The 18,910-nt window shown below is 33.3% G+C and overlaps 4 protein-coding genes across 5 annotated transcripts; 2 read left to right on the forward strand and 2 right to left on the reverse strand.

Moving 5' to 3' along the window:
• The first annotated feature begins 262 nt into the window (after nucleotides 1-262).
• LOC11435068 (SWI/SNF complex subunit SWI3A) lies at nucleotides 263-6,105 on the forward strand. 2 transcript variants are annotated; one of them, XM_024779590.2, is made up of 8 exons: nucleotides 263-405; nucleotides 497-595; nucleotides 686-1,239; nucleotides 2,497-2,988; nucleotides 3,437-3,570; nucleotides 3,697-3,746; nucleotides 5,510-5,655; nucleotides 5,773-6,105. In XM_024779590.2, exons 2-8 carry the CDS (start codon nucleotides 529-531, stop codon nucleotides 5,950-5,952), a joined length of 1,623 nt encoding a protein of 540 aa, XP_024635358.1. In that variant the 5' UTR covers nucleotides 263-405; nucleotides 497-528; the 3' UTR covers nucleotides 5,953-6,105. The 2 variants fall into 2 exon arrangements, with proteins under 2 accessions (XP_024635358.1, XP_003602787.1); XM_003602739.4 differs by lacking the exon at nucleotides 263-405 and having other exon boundaries at nucleotides 412-595.
• A 948-nt stretch (nucleotides 6,106-7,053) lies between these two features.
• Nucleotides 7,054-8,293, reverse strand: LOC11421298 (HVA22-like protein e). The gene is made up of 5 exons (XM_003602740.4): nucleotides 8,057-8,293; nucleotides 7,920-7,946; nucleotides 7,723-7,845; nucleotides 7,370-7,616; nucleotides 7,054-7,245 (listed from the first exon to the last, which is right to left on the reverse strand). The coding sequence occupies exons 1-5, from the start codon at nucleotides 8,101-8,103 to the stop codon at nucleotides 7,225-7,227; spliced, it is 465 nt and encodes a 154-aa protein (XP_003602788.1). The 5' UTR covers nucleotides 8,104-8,293; the 3' UTR covers nucleotides 7,054-7,224.
• Nucleotides 8,294-10,904: 2,611 nt separating this feature from the next.
• LOC11419965 (palmitoyl-acyl carrier protein thioesterase, chloroplastic) lies at nucleotides 10,905-14,210 on the forward strand. Its single transcript, XM_003602741.4, has 6 exons — nucleotides 10,905-11,597; nucleotides 11,813-11,946; nucleotides 12,030-12,143; nucleotides 12,239-12,416; nucleotides 13,553-13,621; nucleotides 13,772-14,210. Exons 1-6 carry the CDS (start codon nucleotides 11,181-11,183, stop codon nucleotides 14,021-14,023), a joined length of 1,164 nt encoding a protein of 387 aa, XP_003602789.1. The 5' UTR covers nucleotides 10,905-11,180; the 3' UTR covers nucleotides 14,024-14,210.
• Nucleotides 14,211-15,375: 1,165 nt separating this feature from the next.
• Nucleotides 15,376-16,880, reverse strand: LOC11424388 (heavy metal-associated isoprenylated plant protein 7). Its single transcript, XM_003602742.3, has 4 exons — nucleotides 16,748-16,880; nucleotides 16,244-16,615; nucleotides 16,066-16,150; nucleotides 15,376-15,893 (listed from the first exon to the last, which is right to left on the reverse strand). Exons 1-4 carry the CDS (start codon nucleotides 16,754-16,756, stop codon nucleotides 15,559-15,561), a joined length of 801 nt encoding a protein of 266 aa, XP_003602790.1. The 5' UTR covers nucleotides 16,757-16,880; the 3' UTR covers nucleotides 15,376-15,558.
• Between the last annotated feature and the right edge of the window lie 2,030 nt (nucleotides 16,881-18,910).

Below are 18,910 nucleotides of genomic sequence, written 5' to 3' on the forward strand. Positions count from 1 at the left end.
ATTATAGTTGGTTCATAATATAATAGGGTGCATTATATCAATTTAACGATTATAAAAGATGATATACGGTAGGAGATCTATCAAGATCGCCTATACTAAGTTATCTCCCTTGAGAAATCTACGAAGATTGAAGATCAAATTTGTCATCAACGAGAGAGAAATTGTGTTTTGCTGCGAACCACAAACGCAGGAGCAATTATAATTAAGGATTATTTTTTCAATAGTCAATACTAACTCGTGTTCTTAAGAACATGTTAAGCAATAACAATTTTGCATTGAAAAATATAATACTCCTTATAGGAAAAGGGTTTATGGATTAAATAAAATTAACAAGAAAGAAAAACGATTCGCACGACTCGGACCAACAACAACTGCGATTAAATTCATTCGTCCACTATTATTACGGTTAGTTCACTGACTCTTGTTCATACACTTCTACCTCCATCATTCCACTGACTGATCAATAGGTGGTTTTATGCTTCGTTTTTCTCTATAGATCAACATCATTCCCCTCCGGCGCATTTTAGCATGGAAGGCTCAAAAGACCCAATTTCAGATTCAGAACTCGAACTCTACACCATCCCAAGCTCTTCAAGTAAGCGCTCTCTCTCCCTCTCCCTCTCTCTCCCAAAACCCTAACTCCGTTAATTAACACATTACAATCTAAACTGTGTCGTTTTTGCAGAATGGTTCGCGTGGGACGAAATTCACGAAACAGAGAAAACCGCATTCAAAGAGTATTTCGACGGAACTTCAATAACACGAACACCGAAAATCTACAAAGAATATAGAGACTTCATCATCAACAAATATCGTGAAGAACCTTCTAGAAGGTTAACATTCACCGAGGTACGAAAATCACTCGTCGGTGACGTCACTTTCTTGAACAAGGTTTTCCTTTTCTTGGAGTGTTGGGGTTTGATTAACTACGGTGCGCCTTCTGCTGGTAACGATGGGGAAGCGGAGAAGGAACATGAAAAGGAGAGGTGTAAGTTGAAGGTTGAGGAAGGTGCTCCTAATGGGATTCGTGTTGTTGCTACACCGAATTCGTTGAAGCCGATTTCATTGCCGCGGGATACGAAGATTGCTGCTGGTGGTGGTGATGAGAGTGGGGCTGGTGTTAAAATTGCGCCGCTGGCGTCATATTCAGATGTTTATGGTGATTTGATTCGACGTAAAGAGGTCAATTGTGGGAATTGTGGTGATAAATGTGGCTCTGGACATTACCGAAGTACCAAGGTTGATCTTTTCTATGATTTTATATGTTAATATATGTTATGGTATTTCTCTTTTAGTTTTATTGTTCATAATTATTGTTTAATAGAAGGATTTGCTTATCATTTATCATCAACAACAATAATCAAAGTTATCTTTTAATTGGGCCGGGTTATATAGATCAAATGACGTCACAATGTTTTGTTGATTACATTATTGATAAAAAAATTGGAGAAGATAACTGTTCATTTGGACTTAGGTCGGGTGATTTAGGTTTGGTACCGTTTATGGTAATGGAACGAGGTTCTTGTTGATTACGTTATCGATAAAAAAATTGGAGAAGGGAACTGTTCATTTGGACTTAGGTCTGGTGATTTAGGTTTGGTAGGGTTTATGGTAATGGAACGAGGTTCTGGGTTCAATTTGTGGTGATAGCTTTAAACAAAACCTTTCAAATCATGTGAACTTAAAATAGTGTTTGGTTGGGAAAAATGGAAGGGGGAGGGGGATTGTTTTGAATCTATGCTGTTTGGTTAAACAATTTAAAGGGAATGAGAGTGAAATGGAGGCGAGTGACATTTATTTTACTCAAATTTGGCTCCTCTCCCATATTGGGGGTGATTTGCAGGGGATAGAAGATGGATTTTAAATATTTTAGATGCATTTACTTAAATTTTCTTACATAAAATGTAACAAGAAAGGTTAAAGTTAAAAGAGAGTAAACAAGTAGATTAGTTTTCCCCCATTAAAATCATCTCTACTTCCGAACCGAACAGCGAGAGGGTTATCACCCCGCCTCTCCTCCCTTTCCCTCCCACCCTTTCATTTGAACCAAACACTGTATTCGTTAACGTGAATTAGGGTGTGATTTCAAGGATTGAGTGATATTCTTCTAGTTGAAAAACTCACAAATTAGTTTTTTTTTTTTTTTTTAATTCCATCTTCCCGACCAAACATGGCGTAGGTTGAATAGGTGAAAAATGAGGTGTTAAGAATGAAAATAAATTTGCATTTGCTTGGTGAAACAAAATTACGAAGAAATGGAAAATACAATGTTAAGTTGTTTTTTCTCTGGGCTGTCAATTTCAAAACCATTTTCACCCTCTTCATTTTGCTTGCAATCAGTAAATGTCATTGATATGTTCATCTGTCTAACTAGCGTTTTTCCTCATACCTCTGCTTTCCCCTTCATGCACTGCAAATTTATTATGTTCCATGTCATTAGTTTTGCAAGTTTACATATTTTCTGAAATTAAAAGTGCTGTTATTCTATCATGGCAGGATAATTTCATTATTTGCACGAAATGTTTCAAAAACGGAAATTATGGGGAGAAAAGGTCCATGGAGGATTTCAAATTAAACGAGTCAAGTGAAATTAGTGCCAACCACAGTGCTGTCTGGACTGAGGGAGAAACTCTTCTTCTTTTAGAATCTGTTTTGAAGCATGGGGATGACTGGGAACTTGTTGCTCAAAGTGTTCGAACCAAGACTAAACTTGAATGTATTTCAAAACTCATTGAGCTGCCCTTTGGGGAGCTCATGTTAGCCTCTGTTCGCCGAAATGATAACAGTAATAGTGTTACTGGCATTGTGAACAACAGAAACCAAGTTCAGGTATCTTCATCCGATCACCAAGAAACTTCAATGACACAGGATCAATCTTCTGAGCCTAAAAATGAAGTTGAGCAGAATGGAGATGCTGTGAATGAAAATCCTTCAAAAAGGCGGCGGGTCTCCACACTTTCAGATTCCAGCAGTTCACTAATGAAGCAGGTAAGAGATATTATTGAGTTTTACACCTTTATGTTATCTTCATAATTTTTCATATTTGGTTGCATTCTCCTTTTTCATGTGGATTTTATCTTACATACATATATTTGAATCTATCAAGAAAGATTTAGTGGTAAATGAGTTGGATAACGACATGGTTTTGATAGAACACTATGGCGTCGTTTGATTCATGTACTAATACGTAGAATTTGTGAAAGACTAGTGGCTATGCGTGTCTTTTGTTTTTTTTATTGCATCTCTAGCATATACTGGCCAGGGAAAGGAACATGTAAATATTGATATCATTCTGACCTCATGTATTAATATCCGCACTTGGTTGATTGTATTCTCTTTTACCCTTTTAATATTTGAGAATAAGGGGTGTTTGCGGAAGATCGGTTTTTTTCCACCTTGCTTAGTATGATCATGAGTTCATGATGTTTTGAATCAGGTGGGTCTGCTCTCAACTGTGGTTGACCCTCATGTCACAGCTGCTGCAGCTAGTGCTGCTATTACAGCACTTTGTGATGAGAATTCGCTCCCAAGGGACATATTTGATGTTGAAGAGGATAATGCTTCAGCAAGGTGATCTATATCTGCCAGTTGTTGTTTACTTCTTTTATCTTTCAAATTTTGCTAGATGCTAACTTCCTCCTCTTAAATTGAGCCTTCAATTTATAAAATCCTTATACTTGTTATTATCTTTGTCAGGGCTCTCGAGGCTGAAGGTTTAGAGATGGTGGAGGGGTCCACTCAATCAGGTATTTTTATTTATACGTGCACGAAGATGCTATTCTGATAGTTAAGTCCCGCAAAACTTAACAATATTCTTATAGACTCGTGAACAAAAAGTTTTGGCTCCCTCAAATGCGAGTATTAAATATTTAAAAAATAATAATGATGCATGCTATCCGGTCTTGTGTGAATGAAATCTCAGGAGACAAAGTAGGGAAAACTCCCATTGTAAAAAAACATAGTAGAGTCCTGCCTCATGTGGTTTTGGTATAGGTGGAGAATCTTCGTAGAAGTGTTGGTAAGTGGATGGTAGAGTAGATGAGGATAGTTCAAGTATTAGAGGTGAAGCGAGACTAAGGAAAATTATTGGCCAAATCAAACAAGCTTTGAATTAAATGGTCTATCAATAAACATGGTTTATGATAGGACATTATGGCATTGTCTGAATAACGTCCCCTACTTCACTTGGCGGGGAAAGGTTTTAGTCGTTGTATTTTAAGCTTGCCCATGTTTTTCTTCATAAATTCTTAATATTACAACAACAACAACAACAACCAAGCCTTATCCCACTAAGTGGGGTCAGCTACATGGATTAAATTACGCCATAATGTTCTATCCGAAACCATAGTTGGATCCAAATTCTTAATATTATTCTTCTCAATACTTAGAAGATTCATCGGTCACTAAAATTAGGTTTAAGTAAGTGGACATTGTCTAGGAAACAATCTTATGGAGAGCAATAGTTTCCGAATGATGAGTTCATTTGCCATGTTAGTAGAGAATTTGGGTTAGCACCTTATAGTGGTATTATTCAAATGCAACCAAAGAAGCTGTTGGATGTGCATGGCATTATCAGTAACCTGTTTTGAGGTAAGGGGGGTTCCTGCAAATGAACCTTAAGGATGAAGTGGAAAATTACTGGGAAGTGGCAATAGAGAGGGGACCAAGTTAAAATAATTAAACCTTGGAGACACAAAAAGGGTGGATGGTGGAGAATGAAAATAGGAACAAAGAATTCAAAGGCTAAATGTGCTAATAATATGTCCTTTTTCTGTTTTTAATACCTTTCTGTTTCCCTTTACCAAAATTTTTTTTAACCTAGACACCCATCTGTATATTTTATGAATAAATTCATGACTTGGAAGGTTGACAAATTATAACATGAAGGATTGATTTTTTGCAAGTAATATGATAGGCATTAGATGAAAGAGGGTGATTCAGATTAGCTGTTAAAATAGAAAAAGATTACAGAAAGACGAGAGCAATCTTGCTCCTAGCCAAGGTCCACACCTTTGGCCATACGAAATGCTAAGAAAGTGATTGTAAAACACGTTCTCTCCCATGTCCGACGCCGACCTATACCACTCTACACATACTGGATCCATATTCTTCATTGTTGTAACTAACTTCCCCCATCTTGTCTCCCACAATGTGTTTAATAGCCTGTAACAGAGCAAGAAAATAAATAGGGGAATGGAGTAATTAAATTGTGTGCTTAAAGCCCTCTTCAGTTTTATTTCATTGATGTATTTAAATTTCTGGCTTTTCAATATCTTTGATGAAAATTGGTAAAAGAAAAGTAAGAAAGAAAGGAAAAAACAAATCAATGAAGATCAATTGATATTTGCGACACAAATTGCATTGATTCGTGCATTCAAGTTGCTCTTTCTGATTCTAATTGTGATTGAAAAGATTGTAATAACTATGTTTGGGCATCATCATAACACATTGGTTATGATTCTTGTAAACTATTACTGCATTCGACCTCTAATCTTATCTTATTCTGCAGAAGTAAAAGATGACATACCATTGACACTACGTATAAGAGCTGCCATTGGAACGGCTCTTGGGGCTACTGCTGCACGAGCAAAGTTGTTGGCGGACCAAGAAGATAGAGAGATTGAACATTTAGTAGCAACTATAATTGAAGCTCAGGTTTCTAGCTCATGATTTTCTACATCTGTAATTTTTGACATTGTTGGAATTTCTCTGGTTCAGGTATACATCTTAGCGATTAACCATTTTTTTTGTTGTTGCTGATTTGTTAATTAGGTTGAGAAGTTGCAACAGAAGGTTAAACATTTTGATGAACTGGAGCTTTTGATGGAGAAGGAACACGCTGAAATGGAAGAGCTGAAAGATTCTATCTTAACTGAACGGATTGATGTGTTGCGGAAGACATTTAAATCTGGTGTCGCTAGATGGAAGCATTATCCTTCTCTAAAATCTTAGAGACAAGTCTGAGTGTATCTGTATAGTTATGGTTCTGTGGCGTATGATTCTACTATCATTTTGATATCATTCTGATAAGTACGGTAAAATTTACACAATACCGTTGTACACTGTTAAATGTTAAAGCGTTTAGAAAGTTTTTATTTGGACAAATTAGAAAGTTTTTATTCGGACAAACGAATTGAATGAATTTTATTCACAAAATCTCATCTTTTTTTAAACAAGTATTTTCATTGAATGTGTGTTTTTCTTATTAGAGTATTACACATTGGTGAATGAAAAAAAGTTTAGCTAGATGTAGATTCATCAGGACCAGGAAAGATTTCAAGACTCATCGAGTTTGAATGAGTCAAACTCCTTACTAACAAAGTCAACAATTGTTTAGACAAAGATTTCGTCTTTTCTAATAGAATATATTTGAGTTTTTGTCGCTTTTAAAAAAATTTATTTGTTAGAATATCCAAGTTTTTGTCGCTTTTACAATAAAAATTCGAACAGTAAACTAAATCAGTTATTTCCTTACAAAATTTTGTCGACTCTTGATTATTTGATATTTTTGTTTCAATAACCAGCAATAAATATATTGATGACAAGATAATTAATATTTTCTCTTAAAAGGGTAAATTTTAAAGAAGGATACTATTTGAAATATTTGAGACTTGTTGATTGAAGCTACGAATGACATTCAAACGATAAATCAGATCATCCTCTACCCTTTTCTCAATTCTAATCACCAAAAAGTTTGATTCACAAAAAAATCTTTTAAACACATTATTATTATTATTATTATTATTATTTACAGTAAGAGGAGTGGATAGTCAAAAGTAAAATAAAGTTCGGTATTCCAATCTTCATGCGTGACCCAAGATGAGGTGATGATATAGGGTGTGAAGTATGGAATTTGGTATAACTTCCGTGTTAGGCCAAACTGAACTAATTACAGCACATGCAATGCAAGTGAAACAAACACAAGATTAGGTGATATAATACAACGAGAGAGGAGAGGATACTAAACAACAATATAGTATAATACCATATATATATATATATATATATATATATATATATATATATATATATATATTAATAGGTTCTGATCACTCCTGTTACAAGTGGTATATATTTATACAGTGTGGAAATATAGTGTGTTTTTTTCTTCATATAAGTTGCCTTTGGTGGTTAAATAACATTACTCCAAGCTTCAAAAGTCACATACACATAAACATGTAAAACCGTTTATAACTCTATTTCATATCCACTGCTCAGCACAATTCAATACGCCTCCTGATCCCCCTGTCAGCCACACAATCACAATTGAATGAAATTTGTATTAGAAGTATAACAACATATCTAATTAATCCATTAATTTCAATTTGATAAAATGAAGAAAAAAAGTTGAATCAATTGATGAACTCACTTTCTTTGGAATAATAAAATCAACAAACTTCTTCTTGGTCTTGGCTCCAGTGGGTGACTTTTTGTTTTGTTTTTGTTGCTGGTTGTTCTCTGGAGGATGGTGGTGGACCCGCTGGTGTTCCTTCTCTGTCACATATTTTCGTATATGATCTCTCACAAACCTCTCATACAAGTAAGCAGCCCCCATGAACTGAGGTAACACCAACCATGCTGCCACCAATAGCTTCACATCGTACCAAATTGGTATCCTACAAATTTCCAATTCATTTTTTCATTACATATTCCTAGTACTTATGTGTATAATAATCAATTTCATTCATTCTAAAAACAATTAAAAATAGTTAAAACTCTCACCACTCTAGAGCAGGTTGCATAAGCATCTCCCCAAGGGTGAGGAAGGAATAGATTATCCAATAAGCTAGCCACTGTTCATCATCCAGCTTCGATGGACTCTCTATTGCTACCACCGATGCATACCTATAATTTTAATCATAATCATAATAATCAAATAACACATTTAATTAGGAGTTGGAGTTTATGAAGACACTTACAAAGGGTACAATAATGTTACAACCGGCCTGCAAAAAAAAAATTACACACAAACAATTAATAATACATACTGAAAAATGAATTAGTACATAGTAAGTGAATATTGAACATAAAAGAGGTTGTTCAAAAGTGCATATACCCAGCAAGGGAATGAAGCTGGGTGATCAAAGTCCACAACTTAGTCATATGTGTGTGTGACTATATCTCCCAAATAATCTGATTTGATTGATTATAGCAAGAAGCAGAGACGATTTGATTTAAGATGAAGATAACTGAGAAAACGGTTAAACGAGTAAAGTTTGTTCAGGTTCAAACTACATAGGTATTTGGCGTATGCAAGTGCAATTCTTTCTAAACAATAGGAATGGTCCCTCTCTCATATACAATTAATAAATAATGTTTCTGATGAAATGAATCGAGGGACACGTGGAAAGAGAAGAGTTGGTATTGGATTCTGCCTTGGACGTGTCATATTTAGTTTAGCACCGTCCAGATGATAAATAATATGTCATCTTATTTAGTTTGTTTCATGATTAGGTCAATTTTTATGAAAGGTTATTTGTTTCCTTGCCTAAAGCATAAGCCACGTGTGCACAAAATTTAACAACACAAGCATGTTGCCGACATGTGGCGATTAATCTGCTTCATCAATCCCTATCTGATGATCATGAAAGTACATAGGTACATACATCAGTTTGGAATTTAGCTTGAAAAACTCAGTATTAGTTTTTAACAAATTTATCATTTTGTAAAATATATGCTTGTTATATTATTGGTTTTGATTGTTTATTGCAGCTAATAATATTAATATCGACTTTGTGACATTACTCTCGGTCAAATTTTAAGGTAGTCTTGTCTTGGAGTGGTTTCTGGCAAAATGTAACCGTGTCTCTGGTTGGCCAAGGGGGAATTTTACTTGCAAAGTGTTGATCAATTTTATATCCCCATTGGTTACAGTTGGCTTGTACGTAGTTGCATGGACACTGCCAGAACCCTGTGTTTTTTTTCCTTGTTCGTTTGGCATAAATTATAACATTATTTTTACAAAGGGAGTTTTGAGTCTTGCTAAATATTTATAAACTCTAATAACTTGGTGAATTAAATATCGCATTCAGTTGAGAGAAGTGTTAACATTTTAGTGTGGCGAATAAATATCGCATTCAATTGAGAGAAGTGTTGCCGTGTCTCAAAAAATATCACTTTCAAGATAAGTTATAGTAAAAAGCAAAAGAAAAAAAGTGTTGCCTGTCTTTACAATTTCAGCTCCCCCACTGGTGATTGAGTTCTCAAATTATAGTCTTCAAAGGATTGGGCCGTCTCTTTTTCCAATTGAAAGCAACTCTTTTCACTTTCATTTTTGCTCTACATCCACCACAAAAATACCAAGATACCTTTGATGATAGTTAACTGTCGCTCGCTTGCGGAAAGACAACTAACTACCGTAAAAGTATTTTGGTATTTTCGCAAAAATGGAAGTGAGAAAAGGACTTTTCTTCCAATTTGGCTTTGAGCAGTAGTAGTATCCCCTGACCCACTATGGTGCTAACTGGACTTTGACTGTGCTTAAGTCCTGCAGATTTTTTTTTATCTCTTTGTTTTAAAAATTCTCACGTTATTTTTACTTTTTTAATTTGTATTTAAACATTTGTACAGTATATATATAAACAGTAAACAAAAACAATACTCCATATTTTCAATGTTTTCTATACAAATCTGTAGAGATAAGAAAAAAAAAAAAAAGGTGGCACATTTATTTAAAATTAAAACAAAAAAATTTGTTTCGGCGGCCTCGGCAGTCTCTTCTATCAAAAATACAAAACTAAATAAACTTCTGAAACAAAATATGTCAACCTAATATGGTAGTTCACCCATATAATATGAGGTACAACAACTTATTTACTTTCCTCTAGTTAATTGACATTTATCACATGGCCATTTAAAAATACAAAACCATAATTTTCCTTTTACTTGCTCATTAAATTAACAATGTTGCCATATATTTTCATTTTTACATTCAAGTTACAATTAATATTTTGGTTAAATGCATTTAAAGGTTCTTTAAGTTTTTCGTTTTTCCCAAAGTGATCCTTTAAGTTTCAAAAGTCCCAAACAAGTCTTTTTAGTTTTTGAATCGTTTCAAACAAGTTCTATTGTAGATAGCATAGTTTGATAATTGCTTCTTTAAACTCATCTTTGGTACCAAATCTGGCTCATAACACCACTTAAAATTAGTCATCTTTTTATGCATGGTAAATGGTGGATAATGCTCTTTGTTGCTATCATCTGAATCATCACCATCATCCTCTAAAATGACTTGTTTGAAACGATTCAAAAACTAAAAGGACTTATTTGAGACTTTTGAAACTTAAAGTACTTGTTTGGGACTTTTGAAACTTAAAAGACCATTTTAGAAAAAACGAAAAACTTAAAAGACCTTTAGATATATTTGTCCTAATATTTTTGTCATCAACAATGAATTGATCTAGTGTTAAATAACTTAAACTTCTTAAACAAGTGATTAAATGATTGATTGCGTACGAAGAAAATTCAGCTAGGAGATAAGAACTAACGCACATTTGTATCAACACATACTCTGACAAAAATTAGTCACGGTCAATGCGATCGGACCTGTAACATGGAAAAGAATTATGCTTTTTTTTTTCCTTGTCATAAACATCACCTATCTGTCTTTTCCCTTCCTATTTGGTTTTATCCTAGAGTTATATATTATACACAATCTCCTAATCTTGTGAAAATGCAATTCTATTATTAAAAGGAATTATTTATTTCACGAGAAATAGCTTGACGTGTAAAACGGACCTTTGATTATGTCTCCCATTTCTAAACTACTAATACTATTCTCAAGGACATCAACATTAGCAGTAGACACCATTATTTTTGGCAAGAATTTCTAAACTAAAAACATATCTAGAATCACACACAATGAACACGTCTCACATTGTTCTATTTTCGCGTGCAAGTTAAGGATCTATATCTCGTTACTTTTACTATGTTATGAACACAAATTCTCCTCTTTTTTTCCTATCTTAATTAATCTACTCCTACCTAAATAATTCAATAGTTGTTACAACTGCAAATTATACATAACACTTTATTCAAGGAAAAAAATAATCAATCCCTCTTCCACAAGAAACGAGCTAGATTTATATGTAACATTACTTTTTCCACTTTTCCTAGTTTTTGAATTCTAACTAGGCTGGCTTATAAAGTTTCCTTGTGATTTGCATTGTTTTATAATTTCAATGGCAACAATCAGCAACATTGGCTTACAAGGGAATTGGAATGTGAGCAATGCAAAGAAGGAAAATATGATCAACTCAAGGAAGGTTTTGGAGGTGAATTTTAATTCCTCTCATCAAAACAATGACACATTGAACAACCACAACAAACGAAGATTTTCATTGGTGATTACAAATTCTAATCATGGTAGTACTTTTCATAAAGTGGACACAATTAATGGAACTAAGGTGAATGGTTTACAAGTGGTAGAGGCTCCTAAAAAATTGCTAAATGAAGAAAATACAACAGATGTTGCTCTTGTTACCAATGGGAGATTTGTTGAAGGAAGGTTTGTGTTTAGGCAGATTTTTGTTATTAGGTCCTATGAAATTGGTCCAGATAGAACTGCTACCATGGAGACACTCATGAATTTTCTTCAGGTTAGCTTCATAGTTTTAGTACCAACATTAATGTCTACAACAATATTCAAACATTGCTTTCTTTGCCATAAGTATAACATGAAACTTGATTCACATTTGGTTTTTTTCATAACTACTATTAAGATCACCCACATGATCAATCGTCGGATTTGTTGTTTTAAGTTCTAACTAACATAAAGCATGTATGAACTAAAGAAATGGAAAATATTTTTTAGGAAACTGCTCTAAATCATGTTACAAGTTCTGGGATAGGAGGAGATGGATTTGGAGCTACCCGCGAGATGAGCCTAAGGAAACTCATTTGGGTTGTTACTCGTATTCAAGTTCAAGTACAGAGATATAACAAATGGTAAACACATCCATGAGCCCCTACCTTGCATAATTATACATAATTGTTAGTGAGTTGTAAACACAAAACGATAAATTTGACAGGGGAGAAGAAATTGAAATCGATACTTGGGTGGATGCAGCAGGAAAGAATGGAATGCGAAGAGATTGGATAATCCGAGATCGTTGTACCAAAGAGATCATAACTAAAGCAACAAGGTGCATTATTTCATATACTTTTTTATGCATCCAAAATATGTTATGATTTATAATACCAAATAATATGTTAATAGGAAACTTTGTCTTTGATACAGCACATGGGTGATAATGAATAGAGAAACAAGAAGACTATCAAAGATACCTGAAGAAGTTAGAAAAGAGCTTACTCCTTTTTACCTTCATAAGATTGCTGTAGCTAGTGAAGAAAGAGATTGTGAAAAGATAGACAAGCTCACTGATGACACTGCTGAGAGAATACAATCTGGTTTGGCTGTAAGTTTATTTCATACCTGATTTATAAGTTTATTTTTCCACTCATTTTTCGTTATCTATGAAGCACTGAGAGAGACATGAACACTGGACTTCACACTGACATTCATTCGTCAACATCAGTAGTAATTTAAGAAAATAACATATTTGAATGTAATCACATATGTCGGTGACATGTTGGTGTCAGACACAGACAAATGTCGGACACCGGACATGCCTTCGATCAGAAGTATTGTGCTACAAAGTTCATTATTTACCAATTAGTCAATTCCTTTGCTTTCTCCACTTCTATGAAACTTATTGTCATACAGAATTACGGCTTATTTTTTATTTTTCTAAATTTTTGTGTTACTTTTACTTGTTAACAATGAGAAAAGACTCTTGAAGTGAATAATTGTGTTGTACTTTCGGAAACAATGAAAATGTTAAATGAGCTATTTTTTGTTATTTCTTGAAATGTGTCATCCCTAGTTAGCATTTAATCTTCTCTCAATCAAAATGGCTCATTTGATAAATGAAAATAGAAAACGTGTTTACGAAGTAAATAGACCCTTAAATAACACATTTGATAAATATGTTACAATAGAAGATAAGAAAAGTAATTTATTTTAATTTCATGAAAAGTAAAACTGATTTGAGGTGGACTGAGATCGATGGTCGGTTGATGAAACGCAACTGAGGACGATGGCTGAGCTCTTTGGCAGGGGTGTTGTATATGCAAACACTAACGCTCAAGTCAGTTTTTGAGTGCGGTGCATGAGACGTTTAACATAATGGAATGTGTATGTTTATCCTAGCTGAGGTGTCCTTTTATAGGTAGAGTTTCAAGAGAATTGAGCAAAAATTCGTTGAGGCCGTTGAGAGATTCTCTGCATGGTTCGCGGAACAACATCTTATGTTGATTATGTGCGTGCTGATTGATTGTTGGACGGATACACTCAGACATGCTAGCAGTATGGTGTCCTACCATGCGCCTCTGTAGTAGACTTCATTAAGGATTGAGCTTGGGTTCGGTCCGGAACAAAAAACTAATGAGATAAAAATAAAACTAGACATTCTGTATATTCTTTGCATGTTCAAACATCTTAGGTTTTAGTTTTGATGATTGTACTGACATCTCTTTTCTCTATGTAATACAGCCAAGGTGGAATGACATGGATGTTAACCAGCATGTGAACAATGTGAAATACATTGGATGGATTTTAGAGGTACGTATGACATAACAATGCTAATGCTAATTTAATTGTGACAGATATAACTGATAAAATATGTGCAAGATGACATAGAATAATTAGTGACGATTAATTTATATAGTAAAAAGTACTAATGCAAATTTGTTTTTTTTTTTTTTTTTGCAGAGTGTGCCAATAAAAGTACTAGAAGATTATAACATGACAAGCTTGACATTAGAGTTTAGGCGTGAATGTACACAATCAGATACATTGGAATCCTTGACTTGTCCAACAGAAAGAGTGATCGGTGAATCCGATAATAATTCAAGCAATAGAAAACCTGATCAGCAATACACACATTTGCTTCGTCTACAAGATGATCAAAAAGATGTTGTTCGAGCTAGATCTGAATGGAATTTAAAGCAAAATCAACAATGATAAATACTATGGCCAAAACCAACCTAGCATCTGTGGAAGCTTTATACATTATACCCTATTATGTTTCTTGTTTTTCTTACTAGGATTCTTCAATCTATGTTCTTATTAATTTTGTCAATTAATCCTTTGTAATTTTTTTGTTGGACGGGCACAGTGGTTTTTGAATAATTGAGAAATCTATTGCAAACATGAACATGTTGATTCATAGAATAGTGTTATTCCAACAACTAAAAATTGTTAACGTACTTGACACCGTATCAAAATAGATCATTTATAACTATTAGTTAGATGTATAAAAACTCAATATTTTTAAAATGTTTCCATTTACATTCTTTATACACTTCAAAACTATATAATAAATCAGTTTTTCCAAAAAAAGAAAAGAACTATAGTAATAGGTCTCATAATTTCTTTTTAGAACCTTCAAGTTGAAGAAGAGTAGCACCACTCGCAAGTAGTGATCTGAAACAAAAGAAATAAAATCTTGAAAATGACGTTACTGAATTGGATGACCTTGAAAAAGCTTTGAAGATTGTTGGTTTGCATTATTTCCAAGTTAACAACAAGAAAGGGTCCATAAAACAACTAATATATTGTTACAAAATCTAGATGCTTAATTTAGGACTTGTGAGCCCTCTTCTCTTTCTACATTAATGCTGTATTTTCTATTTCTCTCATGTACTCTACAAATTGGGTTGATACAAGCCGACAAGTCTAGAAAGGATCACATAGCAAACTATACCCATGTAACACATTTCTATATTAGTAATTGAATTCAACCACAGTAAAGTTAGTATAGTACAATTGCTTTTTTCCACTAATTAATGGCATTAAAGTGGAGTTAAAGATGACAATGTGGACATTATGTGCTTGGACCCCGTTATTTTATTAGCTAGCTTTTGACAATGAGATGTAAACCCCTTTAACAATCATAACGTGATTAATCTAATCATATCAACTTATTTCTTCTTAAAAAAGGATTTTTTTTTTATTTTTATGTTAATAGTACTATACTAATAGCCATGACACTGCACCAACATCAAAGAGCAAGTGATGAATATTCGGTGCATCATGACCTACTTACTTACTTGAACTTTGACTAGGAGCAGCTTTGTTTGTTAGAGCTCAAGGTAAATCTTAAGCTAGTAAGATTAGTAATGAGTCTTGAATTTTTCCCTTTCTGATTTAACACCATACTAAATTCTCCATTGTAATATAGAGCCACTGAGATTGAGTTTCGTTTTTTCCAGCAGAGCAAAACTATGACATCTTGGTCACATTTCTAAATAATGTAGGAAAGATGGTCCCACAAATGTATGTCTCTTCCTAAAGTATGTTAAAATGCAGGACCGTTATATATAATGCTTTCCAAGAAGATATTGCAATTCGCTAACTATCAACATCATTTTTTGGGAGAGTTGTTATAAGTATATTCCTAGCATTCGAAAATACTACAAAGTGACTAAATCTAACTTATTTTAGCCTTAAATAATAAATTTAAATACAAACCCTTGATATTTCTGAAAATTATAACTTCACATGACACAGCAAGCATTTGGGTTCTCATCACTGAACATTTGTGGTGGTGGAGGGTATGCATACATATTGATTGGTGGATTAAAGTAGTGTTCATTTTTTTTCATCTCCTCCTCCAACTTAGTTGTCTCTTTCTCCTCCTCTTGTGGCTTGGTATCACCCTCTCCTTCTTTCTTCTTGTTTTCCTCCCCTTCTTCAACTTTCTTCTCTTCCTTCACAATCACTGCATGCTTCCCAATTCTCTTGTACATGTATTCAACCAACATTGCTGAATCATACACTCCCTTCACGCTTACCTCAGAGTTCTTCAGATTAGCTTCCACCCATTCCACTCCTGCCAATCAATTTCATTATTACATTACTCCACTTCAATAATATAAGCGGAGTGAATATTATACGCGTAATGATTTAATTGGTTCGGTCTGATTTTTAAAACATCCAACAAATAGTGAAAATACAATTCTATATAATTTTGTAAATAAAAAGACTTAAATATTGTACAGTACCCTTCATTTTCAGTATCCTTTTTTTTATCTCCTGTGCACAAGCTTCACAATGCATGTGAATTTTAACAACAGTCACAATCTGAGGCTGCAAATGGGAAAAAAAGCATCATTCCACGGATTCAAAGGATCAAATCAATGAAAAAGTAAAAAGTTGAAAGAAACAAAAACACAAATTTACCTCTTTTTTCTTCTTCTCTTCAGGTGCAGCCTTATCTTCCTCGACAATTTTTTCCTCCTCAGGAGCAATTGGGATCGGAGAAAGAAGCTCAACCTTCCTGTGACTCTTCTTCTGAACCCTCTCCAAAACCTTCAATGGCTCTGCTTTCTCTCCTTTCACAACCACCATATGAGATTTGCAATCAGTTATCACTTCTTCAACACCTGGAAAATCTTTCAATGACCGACGAACTTTCCGAGCACAGCCTTCACAATGCATGAAAACTCTCAGCAAAATCTCTGCTGGAGGCGGTGGAGTTGCAGCAGCTTCATCTTTTCTTTCCTCTGGCTTGGTTTCTTCTTCCTTTTTCGGTTCCTCTGTTTTCTGTTCTTCCTAAATAAAATAAAAACAACCAAAACAAAAGATGCTGAGAATCAGAACCAACAAAAAATGAAACTAAACTAAAACAATGAAAATACAATGATTTGAGAAACAAAGGTTAAAACAAAAGTTATCATTAGAAACCTCTCCCATGGCTTCAAGTTTCACAAAAGGAATCTGCCTCTAAGATAAGCTTCGTGCAACTATCACTTATGCCGTCTTTGCCTTCTCTCTCGCTTTTGTATACTACTGCTAAAGTACACCTCTATAGTACTACTCTATGATATGCTAAATCCTATTTATAATCTCATTTTTAGTATTATATTTTTTTTAGGGTTAATTAGGTTTTACGTCCCTATAAATAGGCGCGTTTCCAACATTAGTCCATACTTAAATTTTTGATCCCAACGTTTTTTTTCTATTAGCAAAATAGGTCCTTAGTGTTAATTGTTGCTGATTGAGCAAACGGTACACGTGGATGCCACATCTGACTTTTTTTTGTTGGGTTGAATATGTTTTTAGTCCCTATAAAATTGAGGCATTTTAAGTTTAGTCCTTACTTAATTTTAATAGATGTTTTAGTCTTTACAAAAATACTATGTACTCAGTATTAGTCTCTGCTCAATTCAAAAGTTTTTTAACAATTTTTTGTAGACGTGTTAAGAACATTACTAAAAGTTCCTACGCAAAAAATTATCGCAAAATTTGATTTATATGTCCAGATTTTATTACTTTTATCTTTTACTTTTATCTTTTACTATCATAGGCTGTTTTTCTTTGTCTGGCCTGGCCGATTTAAAAGTCTGGACTGGCCTGAAAGCCTACTTAGAGGCCTACTTTAAATTAAGGCAATCAAATAGTTCATTTGGCCTACTAAATAGGCTAAACATGCCTTAAAACCTAGCTAAAAGCCTATTTCACTACAAGTAAATTTTAATTAGATTAAGGCCTACTTAAAAGACTATAACAACGAAGCTTATTAAGGGACTAATAGATAAAGAAAAAATGTTTATATTTTTAATGTATGCAATTATTTTAATATAAAAAAACATTTTTTAACTAAAAATGTTAGAAAATTCTATTTCAACAATGTTTTCTTTAGAATTAATGGAAGTATGTGGTCCACGTATTTCTAACTAAAAATTTCAACAATACTTGGTTTTAAATCAACGGAACCTCAACAATTTTTTATTTTGAACGAACGGGAGATTTAGCCATAAAAGTAAATAAATAAATAAAACAAGAAAAACTTAATTTTAAAAATAATAAAAAACGAAAATGCAACAAAAAAAAAACTATATTAAATGTTGAATAGCATGGGGGTTAGGACTCGATCCTAGATTTGATCCCAACTCCCGAAGTGCATCAATGCATGTTAAAAAGAACGCAAAACAAAAATATGATTGGTTTAACAAATTACTCCATTACATGTCCTTTAACGTCAAATGATATAAGACACACGTTTCGCTAAAAAAATAATCATTAAACTTTGGATGGAAGAGGAAGGTCGAGTTTTGATGAAGAAATATAGTACAAGTAATGTTTTTTGATATATGATAAAGGTGAATGATGTCATAACACCCGAACAACAGCGAGTTGGAGTTACCACCCGATAGATTCAGGGATTATGAACCGAGAGAGATATGACGTTTTTAAGGGGCACAAGAACAATTAAAATGGCCAATATAACAATTTTCTGCGTATGATAACATGGTCAGTCCAATATATTTTAACAGTATGAGATATTTTAGACTACATATGAAGTATTTAGTTTATAAAATCTAAGGTTAAATATGTTTTTGGTTCTATAAATATATTAACTTTTCGTTTTAGTCTCTCTAAAATTTTTCTTCAATTTTTAGTCCCTATAAAATTTTCAAGCACTACTTTTGGTCCATATTTTTGTATTATTCAATGAAATTGTACGGAAATGTGTAAAATATTCTAAAAAAAAATTAGATTTTTTTAACAAAACACAAATGAAATATGAATTTTTAACCTTAAATATATAAAATTTGATATTAAATTCATGTTTTGTTAAAAAATTCTAACTTTTTTTGGGAGAGATTTTTATTATATTATGAATTTTTCTCAAAATTTTATTCAAAAATATGAATTCTACTTATGAGTTTACTTTAAATGGGGGATCAAAAGTGATGATGGAAAATTTTTTAGAAACTAAAAATTGAAAAAAAAATTTAGAAGGACTAAAATCAAAAGTTGACATATTTATAAGGACTAAAGATATATTTAACCATAAAATCTAATAAAAAATATGCTTTGTTGATAGGCCTAAAACGGCAATTT

The sequence above is a fragment of the Medicago truncatula genome, chromosome 3 (genome assembly GCF_003473485.1).
Source record: "Medicago truncatula cultivar Jemalong A17 chromosome 3, MtrunA17r5.0-ANR, whole genome shotgun sequence".
Classification (NCBI taxonomy): domain Eukaryota; kingdom Viridiplantae; phylum Streptophyta; class Magnoliopsida; order Fabales; family Fabaceae; genus Medicago; species Medicago truncatula.

Bases quoted from the DNA above. Each gene is read 5' to 3' on its own strand.
- LOC11435068 (XM_024779590.2), top strand. From the start codon at position 529: ATGGAAGGCTCAAAAGACCCAATTTCAGATTCAGAACTCGAACTCTAC. The intron at 596-685 runs GTAAGCGCTCTC...TCGTTTTTGCAG, and splicing joins CACCATCCCAAGCTCTTCAA to AATGGTTCGCGTGGGACGAA. The intron at 3,747-5,509 runs GTATTTTTATTT...CTTATTCTGCAG, and splicing joins GGAGGGGTCCACTCAATCAG to AAGTAAAAGATGACATACCA.
- LOC11421298 (XM_003602740.4), bottom strand. From the start codon at position 8,103: ATGACTAAGTTGTGGACTTTGATCACCCAGCTTCATTCCCTTGCTGG. The intron at 7,617-7,722 runs GTGAGAGTTTTA...GGAAATTTGTAG, and splicing joins ATGCAACCTGCTCTAGAGTG to GATACCAATTTGGTACGATG. The intron at 7,246-7,369 runs GTGAGTTCATCA...TGTGGCTGACAG, and splicing joins ATTTTATTATTCCAAAGAAA to GGGGATCAGGAGGCGTATTG.
- LOC11419965 (XM_003602741.4), top strand. From the start codon at position 11,181: ATGGCAACAATCAGCAACATTGGCTTACAAGGGAATTGGAATGTGAGC. The intron at 11,947-12,029 runs GTAAACACATCC...TAAATTTGACAG, and splicing joins GTACAGAGATATAACAAATG to GGGAGAAGAAATTGAAATCG. The intron at 12,417-13,552 runs GTAAGTTTATTT...TATGTAATACAG, and splicing joins GAATACAATCTGGTTTGGCT to CCAAGGTGGAATGACATGGA.
- LOC11424388 (XM_003602742.3), bottom strand. The intron at 16,151-16,243 runs GTAAATTTGTGT...TCCCATTTGCAG, and splicing joins AAGAGAAGAAGAAAAAAGAG to CCTCAGATTGTGACTGTTGT. The intron at 15,894-16,065 runs GTACTGTACAAT...ATTGATTGGCAG, and splicing joins AAGGATACTGAAAATGAAGG to GAGTGGAATGGGTGGAAGCT.